The following is an 11,284-nucleotide window of genomic DNA, read 5'->3' as shown; positions in this document are numbered from 1 at the left end:
ATATCGGAATATTGATGTTCATATTCCCTATCGATTACATCAATAGGAAATATCGAAATAAATATGTACTTATCAAAATAAAATATCGATATTCTATTTTAAAATTTTCTTCAATAAAACAATTATATTTTAGTTTATATTTGTTATGAATGTCGTGGTGTTGCTTTGTTTCATAGTTATTAAGAGCTTCTTATGTATTTTGATTAGGTATGAAATAAGATATGTCTTCCTATGTCTTGCTATGTTATCATTTTGTAATTATCATTACTTTAATTCTTCAAATTTTCGATATCGATATCGATATTTCGATATTTTAAAATATCGATATTTTAGTTCCGATATAATATCTATATCGATATTGCTATCCGATATCAATATCGATATTTTTCTTTCGATATCTCATCCCTAATGTCAATGTAAAAAAAAGTGGTCTTTAATATCAGCTAGGTCTTGTCCTCATTCAAATAGTCTGGGCTCGAATAAAAATTAATATAATTAAATTAATTTAAGAATATTTATTAGATAAACGATATAACTGCATTTAAAGCGCGTATTAAATATTCAAATAGATATATTTTAAATTAAATGAATTTCAATACAAATAAAATAGTGGCATTGTTAAATTGTATGAAAGTGATTCGGGGAGCGGTTAATATAGTTACACAACTAACTGACCAACTATTTACGTTTCGGCTCACTTTGCAGGTCTTCATTAGAATTAAATGAGAACAAGATACAATTATTGTACAATATGATAAGAATATACATAGAAAGTTGTGTTCAAGATTATATATTAAAAAGATATATATAAAAAGTGACGTAGTAAACTAAAAGAATATAAATTTAAATTAATATAATATAAATTAATAACAAGTCCTGAGACTGAAAAATCGGACCCAGTCGATTGTTACATTTTATTAAACTGTTGTATTATTGTTAGGAACAAACTTGATATTCATTATTCACATCTCGAGAAACCCTAAAATGCGAATTTATGCAGTAACAGAGAAATTATACTAAATTGTTTGAAATTTTCTTCTGATGGAAACTGAAAGTAGGATGATGCGAGCACCACACCAGCTTTTTTTTATAACCATTGACCCGATCAAAGAACATTGAAAGTATATTCGATATTGTTTTAAAATAGTAAATCAGATGCTGGTTGCGCAGAGATAAGAGAGGAAAGGAAAGAGCGTAAGCCGATAATGGAGAGGCAGGTGGATGCAGCACTGACTGTGATGCTGATATAATTAGGGGCCACATGTCCAACCCTCTCTTCATCCTGGAGGGGGGAGTTTTTAAAACCCCCAGATCTCAGATTATCTCGCCAGAGTTGTGTTTCACTGTCATTATAGCCATTGTAGCTATTATAATGAATTCTCTCTCTCTCCGTGTAAGGGGAGGTCTACATATGTCCGTCACTTTAATAGAGATCATCAAGAGGTCCCCTCAAGGGATATGTCATTTAAATAACATTTCACTCTCGGTGGGGTTCATGAAGCTACTATATTTTCATGGATGTTTTTATGTAACAGTATCGCATATAACAAGTATCAGATGAATATTTCTATAACATTAACTTAAACTGTAAATGATTTATTGTATTAAGTGTTTTATTTGAAATCGCAATCACAAATGAGAGATGTGTATAAATAATAAAAACACCGCTAGTCAATAAAATCAAAATGATCATTTAGTCATTTAACAACTTCAAACTTAAAACATAATTAATAGTACAAGAGCCCAAGAGGAGAAAAAAAAACAGTTATTTCATCCCAAGTTTTGATTACTTAATTGAAAACTAGGTATAATTACAAGTCAAAATTGATGAGCCTGCCAAGTATAGGTAGGGAGAAAAAAAAATAGCGGTTGTTTCAAAACTTTAAAAATAATCAATTTTTTTTTTTACATCTTTACAACTACCAACAACAATAGGAAATCTAAGAGAGCATTATTTAAAGATACAAAGATAAACATTATTAACTATTTTATAGTAAATTTAACTAGCTTTAATTTGAGTGCAGGCAAACATCTGTTCGTCCAACGGTTTCTCAAATAAAAGTTTTTCATAAATCACACTTATTGTCCGAACAACTATAAATCAATTTATTTTAGCTAATATCATGAAAACTACTATTCCTACGAAGGTTAAGATCATAAACTACTTTATAGTGCGTTAAAGTAGCTGTAATTTGAGTGCTAATAGACATCTGTACGTCACACGTAGTTCCTGAGATATAGATTTCCCAAATAAATTAACTAACTACTAAATTTTCAGTACGTTCCATACAACATTTTTATTAAATATTGTTTTTTAAAAGGCTATATCTCGAGAACTATTGAGCGTAAATAGCTCTGTTAGGGCTAATATTTCAGCAAATAGGGCTTATTCTTATTTTATTATTAGACAAAAAAACGTGTAATTAAAACAATAATAAGTATTCTGTCTCATCATTTGATTTGTATTTTTTTTTTCTTTTTTCATCTCTCTATTTGTACTTTCTTTAATATTTCTTCTCTTATCTATCTGTTGCTATTACCCTTTTCATTTACTATTTACAACCTTTAATTTTTCTTATTATGTCTTACGTTTTTACATTTTATACCCCTGTTATTTTACACTTATGTTTTTTTCTTTTTTTCCTTTTTGTAACTATAGTGTTTGTATCTTTTTTAGCCCTGACGAAACCGAAACGTGGGGCGAAAAGTTGGCTCAATAAAATAGTATAATTATCTACTATTTGAGTTTTTTTTTACCGCACCCGGACCATATTCCATTCAATAATAAGTATTGATGATAGCCAGGGCTATTTTACAAATTTGTCCTAGATTCAAGACTTGTACAAATGCTTAATAAAAAAAAAATTACAAATAAAAAATTAATACCCTTTTTTGTGCTGTATAAGGTTTAGACCCAGCGATGCCTGCGTACTATATATATATATTAGCAACCTTTGCTAAGTTGTTGGTATGCAATAACCGAAAACGTGTTTTTCTATAAAATAGCGCCCAAATAATTATAAAATATCAGAACCCATTAGTAGAATTGTCACTAACTTTATCCCTCACAATATCACTTTAAGGATGATAAGGACATGGATGAGAGACCTATAATTTTTTTTGCCCGAAATAGTGTCAAGGAGTTATCGTTGAGTATTTTTTCTTCCTTATCAGTATTTTAAACTGTTAAACTTCGAAAATATGAATAATCATGTCAAAATTTATGGAAACCATAATCGATACTGGTATGTCGAGATTAGAGTTGTTTGAAAAAACGCTTTCTATGAATCAATTAATGTTTTGTGAGGAATACCTTTTTTTTCCGAGTTGAGATACCTAAAACGGAAGGTGAATCATAGTTCAGGGAACAGAGAAGGGAAAAAAATGCTTTACTTTGAAAAGGTCGAGTGTTTTTTTCCCCTAACATTTCCTCAGAGCAAACTTTGAACACAATGACAACATTGTGTGGCTTTTTAGTACAGAAATAGTGCCAAATATATTTTTTTTATTTTAACTTAAAAGACATTTGATATAGCTGACGTTAAGTTAACTAAACGTTTGCCATATTAGCGTTATACATTGAACTTTCCAAAATTATCCTGAAAACTAATAATAGCTGAAATCTGTTTAAAATGTTCAAAATGTTGATACAAAAATTCGTTAGTTACTTTATTGGAGAAGATGGTCGGGGGTGCGGTCAGCAAAGAAACAACATGAATAAACAAAAAATATTTATTTATGCCGACGTTTCGACCTTATTTTCAGGTCTTCATGAGGGCTATAAAAACAAAAAGACAACAACCATCATTTAGAGAGAAAAAAATTATATAAATAAAAATAAAATAGATATGTATATGTATAAATAAAAATAAATAAATACAAATAAATAAAATAAAATAAATAATAGACTAAAAATTTTGAAATATACACAATAATGGAATGAATAATACATATAAATGTGTATATAAATAATAATGTAATCAATCTACTACTGTCTTGTCCATAGTTAGTAATCAACTAATTTATATTTTCTTTCCATTATTGTTATATTTCAAAATTTTTAGTCTATTATTTATTTTATTTTATATATTTGTATTTATTTATTTATATTATTATTATTTTATATATATATATAGTTTTATCTATTTTATTTTTATTTATATATTTTTTTTCTCTCTAAATGATGGTTGTTGTCTTTTTGTTTTTATAGCCCTGATGAAGACCTGAAAATCAGGTCGAAACTTAGCGAAAACGAAGCATAAATAAATATTTTTTGTTTACTTATGTTGTTTCTTTGCTGACCGCACCCCCAATCTTTTCCAATCAATAATCTACGGTCAACTATATAAACCTCGTTAGCTACTTTAGTTTAATAAGAACGTAGATAATGTTGATGTATGTTAATAATATTATAATGCCAGGAAAATGTTTATATATAATGCATATTATGCAATTTGTGCAAATCATCATTCATCTCTCGATTAAGGTATAGGATTCTAGAAATTTAAGTTATCCTGCGTATGAAAATAATTATCTGTATTAAGTGGAAGATTGTTGATTGACCGTGTGAATAGATGAATGGAATATGGTCCGGGTGCGGTAAAAAAAAACTCAAATAGTAGAATTATACTATTTTATTGAGCCAACGTTTCGCCCCACGTTGCAGGGCTTCGTCAGGGCTGTTTTGACGGCAGTCAAAAATAAAGTATCACGTCAAAACAGCCCTGACGAAGCCCTGCAACGTGGGGCGAAACGTTGGCTCAATAAAATAGTATAATTCTACTATTTGAGTTTTTTTTTACCGCACCTGGACCATATTCCATTTATCTGTATTAAGGTTTGATTTTAGCGTTATTTACAGGCCATAGTTAAATAAACAATAAAATATATGGATCTATCTTGTATTGCAGAAAGGATATTTATGAAAATTAAAAAATATCGATGGCTGTCAGGATGAAAATATAATTTATTTTCACAAAACAGTGCATCAGCCCTCCAGCTTTTATCTTCTATTTTTCTGGTTAACATTTCATGCTTCTCCTAATTTTCAAGACCTTATTTATTTTAGTAAGAAGTAAGGATGACCGTGTGGCGGTCAAAAAATGTACACAAAATAATAAAAAAAAATTATTAGACATTTAATAATTTTGGCATGTTTTATCATATCTGTTATTACGTTTATTAATTATTTTTTTACTATTATAAATATATAAAAAATTTACCGTACAATTTCAAATTAAGAAGATGGTCAAAGGTGCGGTCGAAAAAGAACAAAAATAGTAGACACTATTTATTTTCCGGCGTATCGTATCACTTTGTAGAGCTTCCTTCATCAGGGCTGTTCAAGTTTAGAGCTTTAGAGACTTTTTTCACTAATTATAACTCCAGCGGCACTTTTTCAACTACATTTTCCATAATTTTACATGTTATTAGTGACCGGATTTTTGTACAGTAAAAACCCAAAATTTGAAAAAAAAAAATTATATTTTTTTTAGAACTGAATAATAATGTGTCACTATTCAAGAAAAGCAACAACGTTAAAGATTGCTCAAGCCGTTTTAACGAAAAATAGCAATATTTCTTAAGGCAGTTGAAGCTTTTTATAAGAGCTTAACGTTATCCTAGTATAGTCATCAGTATTCAACTCCACAAAATGTTACTTGAAAGCAGCCATCCACCGTCTCCATACTTAAGATCTACCCGAGGATGTTCACCAGTGGATTTGTATTTCCTTGAAATTACATTATAAAGGCCCAAGAAATGTAGGTTTATTTACTTATAAATCCTCGTTCATTTTTCAAAATTATGACATAATAGCCTTACCTGGATAAAATAAGACGAGAGTAGTGTTGAACAAGTAGCACTTGAAACTACACAAAATCTGTTACCTCCTCGATTTGTACCATTTACTTTTGGACCCTAAAGTATCACTAAAAACATTGTTACCGTTCATTGTATCTTTTCGCGCCTATATGCAGATCTGTGGTGTAACAGTGTTACCAGTTCTTCAAAAATTAATACCATATTTTTTGTTTTATTTTCCTAACCCATGCCAGTGGGGTAAATTATTGTTCTGGGTTAATTACAGAGAGATTATAGATCATTATGTAAATTTAAAAAAAAAGTGTACATATATTTATAATTTACTAACTAGATTCTTATATGTATTTTATTATTTGTTCTCTCCTCTTACTGAATTTTTATATTACTCTTCTTATACAGCCTTTATTTTCTTATAATACTTAAACTATTCATGTCTTCCAATACTATTTATCTATCTATAATGTCATTTATTTTCTTATGACTATATATGTATATCTTTTTTTTATTAGTTGTTATCTTGTTTTTTGTTCTTAAACCTGATGAAGGCTTGAAATTCTGACCAAAACGTTGGCACTAATAAATATGTTTTTACTTATCTGTGTTCTTCATTGACCGCATCCCTAATTCTTCTCCTCATTAAATAAATCCACGGTCAACTATTAACTCATTATTTAACTAACTGAACAATTTGTCTTTAAAGCAAAAAAAAAGAACTAAATCAGAGATTTGAAGGAAGTCAGCTACCTCCTTTGTACTATTATCTTCATATTAGCATATATGAAAGAATAAATTTGAGGAGCCTTCCATCAAAAGTTAATACTGACCATTATTAAAAATTAATTTTTTTTTACAAATAAAGATTCTACAGCTAATTCACTTTATTTCAAAATGAAATTTTTTTTCATGATAAATAGGTATTACAAATAGATATTTTCAATAAAAATTAAACTTATCTACATTAGTGCTCCAATATTAATTTCCCAGAAGCGGATTTATTAACTTTTGATGAAAAACTTCTTATATTTATATTTCAAGACTGACAAGTCTAAATTTTCAACTAGAAAACTTTTCATTCTTCCTTATCCAAAAGAGTTTGGGTTACGGATGTCCTTAGTCATTCCATAAATCTAGTTAACGAAAGGGTGTATGGATTGCCTAGAAAGAACTCTGAACTTATGATTTATTAGTTAACTTTGAGTTACGTAAAAAGGAAGTCAAGCTAATTTGCTGCAATTTAAAGCAATATCCTTTTGGTGTGATATGAGGTATTTTACATCACTTTAAGTAGTTCATCAAGGGTCTTTCATGTAAAAGAAGCAAAATTATTTTACAGATTTATAATAAAGGACAGAGCTGTCCTTGTTTTTTCTGTATACTGGTCATCGCAAATTTAAGTAACATTTCTTTAATCTTAAATTACATGAAGTACCTATCAATAAATATACTATGAAATTATTGAGTTATTTAAATAAATCAAAAGTTATTTCATTTGGTCCATGATAGACATTGATTAATTTCAAATGTATAAGAAAATCTTTGGTTTTAAAATGATTATTATTTTTCTCATGCAGATTTTAGATGGATCTTATGACAAAAATTATGATATAACATATTGATTACATTTATAATAATAACTGAAACTAAATTTTTACAGAAAGAATGATGTTGTTCATGGTTCTTCAGGGTATATTAATGTTTGTATGCCAAATGGTAGTGGAAGGCCGAGGACCCCACCATCCTCATGGTTCACCTCACTACAGACCAACCCCCGGTTCACCAAAAATAACCATGGACGCTGATTTACTCCATGATACTGGGTCAGATGATATTCACTTTTAGCTATTTTTGTTGCTGATCTTTGACATTTTCTTACATCATATGTAATATAAAATCTAAATTTAACAATGTACTATAGATATATTAATCAAATAAGATTATTATTAACTAATCCATTGATGCATTACTTTTAAGTGAATTTCACATTGAAATGTTACATTATATTATATCTCTTCCCAAAATTCAAGACTTCTGAGAAGTTTAAGGCAGGAGGATGGTCTGGCATACCTTCTATTCAATAAGATCTCAGAATATTGTCCGAAAGTTAAAAATCCAGGCCAATAACACAATTTACAACTGGCTTGTACAATTACTAGATCATGCAAAGATCATTTGGACATTGTCATTTGTTGTATTGAATCTAGGATGAAAGTGTCAGAGGAGAAAGGTCTACGCATTAATGAAAAAAAATACTAAATATAATAGGACAGGATGTTCATAGGAATATGCCCTAATTTCAGAAAGTGGATAATTTCATTTATGATGTACCCCTAGAGATAGAGGAAACGATTATTAATGACTTTGGGTACTTTTTTTTAAGTGGCTCATTTTTATCCAGACAAACATAAATCATATTATTTAAGGCACTGTATTTAACCATTGCTCAAATGAGCCTCCAAAACGTAGAAGAAGGAGAATTCTGCTAAAAAGCTGTTGGAAGGAAGGTTGGACTGTACTGGAGGAAGTCTGTTACTCTTCCTCTGGTACAGTCTAACTTACCTGACAGCAATTGGCAAGTACAGTGGTGCAAGATGTCAGGTGGTTCTAGAATGTCTACAATTGGAAAGTGCAACTGCATTTCATAAGATTTCTTGGCGAAGGCTCCTTGAGGAGGCTAAGACCCAGGATTATAACACTATATTAGACATTTGACCAGTTGAAAGGTATAATTATTGAATCTAAAAGTAAAAATAAATTTGGCTTAAATTATAATCAACCTGACCACCTAAACTTACTTGTTATGTATTATTTGTGAACATTTTCACTTATATTCAATAATCTATTTTCAGACATATTCAAGAAGATTTGGGTAAATCAGTCAACATAGAGGATTTAAACAGATTATCTCCTGAAGAACTTGAATTTCAATATTTCAAGTAATAAATTGCTATTTATTATTTTTGTTTTTATTCTACTTACATTATCATATCAGTGTATATTTTATTCTTCTTGCATTATTATATTAGTGTATACTTTATTCTTCTTACATTATCATATCAGAATATATTTTATTCTTATTACATTATCATATCAGTGTATATATTTTTGTATTCACAATGTTTGAGAAATTATTCAATAATATTTAATTGTACTTAGACATATTGAAAATTTATCTGATGAAACCTTAAGATAAATAATTAGACTACGAATTTGCCTACTAGCTTAAATATTTTTTTTTTTTTTTAGATTTTCTTTTCCAAAAAAATATATAAAAGATTTTAAAATTAGTGTACCTTTTTATTTCATTTGATCTTAGTATTTTATTATTAAAGACTCAGGAGAAATTAATAATCAATTGTGTGCAAATATGAACTAATAATTGAGGATAGTAATTTGTTTTGTCATTCATTACATTTATATTTAAGATTCAATACAATATGACTCAATACAATTATATTTTAGGAAGTAATGTAAGAATTATTTCCTAAAATGTAATACCTCTTCCTAAAAATAAATACAGATGGTGTTAATAATCTAAAAATGAAATCATGATTAAAATACATCAATTATTGTATTTAGTTTTAATCACTTTAGACATTTAATATAGCTCTAGATGTAATCATTAGAAATTATAAGTACCTCGAACTAAAAAAAAAAAATGTTTGCCCTGTTTCAGAATACATGACTATGACAACAATACTAAACTTGATGGTTTAGAGATCTTACAGGCAATCAGGCATACTATCGAGCATAGTAATACTGGTGAACTGTCTAAAGGAGCTCACGATAATATCGGCAATAAATCCCTAACAATACCTGAAGACTTCAATTACTTTGTTGGTGAATATCATAAAATATTATTTTAATCTGATAGTACAATATTATTGATTTTCATGTATTGGTTTCTGTAGAATATCATACCAAATGTATTGGGTCATTTCATGTAAAATGTCCATTTTTATAATTTCAGAAATTCAAAGTGAGATTTGTGAACTTTTGTTATTTACTGCGTTCATGTTTACAGGTTATAATGAGCATTATTAATCCTCTCTTTTTTTTATAATATTTACTAGCATTCCAATTGATTGCACATTGTTTAGTGTACCATCAATTATGATCATGGAAACACGTAATTTATGAGTAAATTTATTTTTTATGAGTTTAAACTTGGATGCACGGCAGGCCAAGCTGCAAGAGACAGTATCATGGCATTTGGGGAAAGGTGTTGCAACAAACTGACCACTGCCCAGTTGTTTGAAAAATTTATGGTTGGTGACACAGATTTGGATATCTAGCCCAGAGGAAGACGACTACGATGAACGATGAATTTAGGCTTGCTGTATAAGAAAATCCTTACCAAACAGTTAAAGGACTTGTAGCACAAGTGAATACGGGTGTATCAACAGTTTCTCAACACTCAAAGACCATTGGTAAAGTAAAAAAAGTAGATATGGGTACCTCATGAATTTAATGAGTGGCAGCAGCTGAAGAATTATGAGACATACCTTTCACTGCTTAAAAAAAAAATTAAAATCTGTACCTCTACAACCCATGAAGGGTCAGGGGTTCAGTACTTAATAAGGAAGTACTGTTACTAAACCAACGGTTTTGCAAGGAAGTGATTTGGTCAGATCACGCTAGATTGCCAAATGTTTACCCAATTAAGAGTATGTGGCAGGAATAATTCACTACCCCTTTTTACCCAGTGGTAGAACAATCATACCATGTTGTACTACAGTGAAATTGATATAATTCATGAAAACTTGTCAAGAAACATCCTACATTGGTTAATCAGAAGGATCCTATACTCTTACACGACAATGCCAGAGCTCATGTTTCATGATCAACAGTGAAGAAACTGAACAAGTTGTGCTATGAGGTCCTTCCATACCCACCTTATTTGCCAGACTTATCTCCTACACATTTCCATTTGTTCAGAATTCTGGATAACTTTCTTAAACATAAAATTTTAAAAATGATTCTTAGGCCAAAAACACATTTTCTGACTTCATAAAACCCTAAATTTCTCATTTCTGGTATTGAAAAGTTGATTACACAAGAAGGAAAATGTATAGAAAATAAGGGTAAATATTATGAATACAAAATGTTTTAATTTCATAAAGTTGTTTTACTAAATAACCTTTCCTGTGAAAACTGACATTTTATATCAATATATGACATATACCAATAATATGAAGAGTTTATGGAAATAATGGATTATTTACTTTTCCAGTCATTATTTGAAATAAAATGAAAAGTAATTTTATTCTGGGATGCCTAGTCCTCTAGGAATAACTATAGAGAACACTTTGGAACCAATTGACTGGTGTATAATGGACTATCTACATATGGATTAATAAATAAATAATAAAATAATGTACAGAATAAAATTTAAAATGAAAGAAGGTAGTGAAATTTTGGTGTTTATAAATATTTAATTAAAATTGCAATAAATGAAGAACAA

At 29.1% G+C, this 11,284-nt stretch overlaps 1 protein-coding gene across 1 annotated transcript in view; it reads left to right on the top strand.

Moving 5' to 3' along the window:
* The window catches only part of LOC106677731 (multiple coagulation factor deficiency protein 2 homolog), a 28,389-nt gene that overhangs the window by 15,626 nt on the left and 1,479 nt on the right, over window positions 1-11,284 (top strand). The window contains exons 2-4 of the mRNA XM_014415821.2: window positions 7,478-7,640; window positions 8,670-8,756; window positions 9,497-9,660. Of these exons, the coding sequence (XP_014271307.1) occupies window positions 7,483-7,640; window positions 8,670-8,756; window positions 9,497-9,660 (409 nt within the window). The 5' untranslated portion in view covers window positions 7,478-7,482. The remainder of the gene's footprint in view (window positions 1-7,477; window positions 7,641-8,669; window positions 8,757-9,496; window positions 9,661-11,284) is intronic.

Source organism: Halyomorpha halys, unplaced genomic scaffold (genome assembly GCF_000696795.3).
Source record: "Halyomorpha halys isolate HHAL.00 unplaced genomic scaffold, Hhal_1.1 Scaffold107.1, whole genome shotgun sequence".
Taxonomy (NCBI): Eukaryota; Metazoa; Arthropoda; class Insecta; order Hemiptera; family Pentatomidae; genus Halyomorpha; species Halyomorpha halys.
This window is presented reverse-complemented; position numbering and strand designations above follow the sequence as displayed.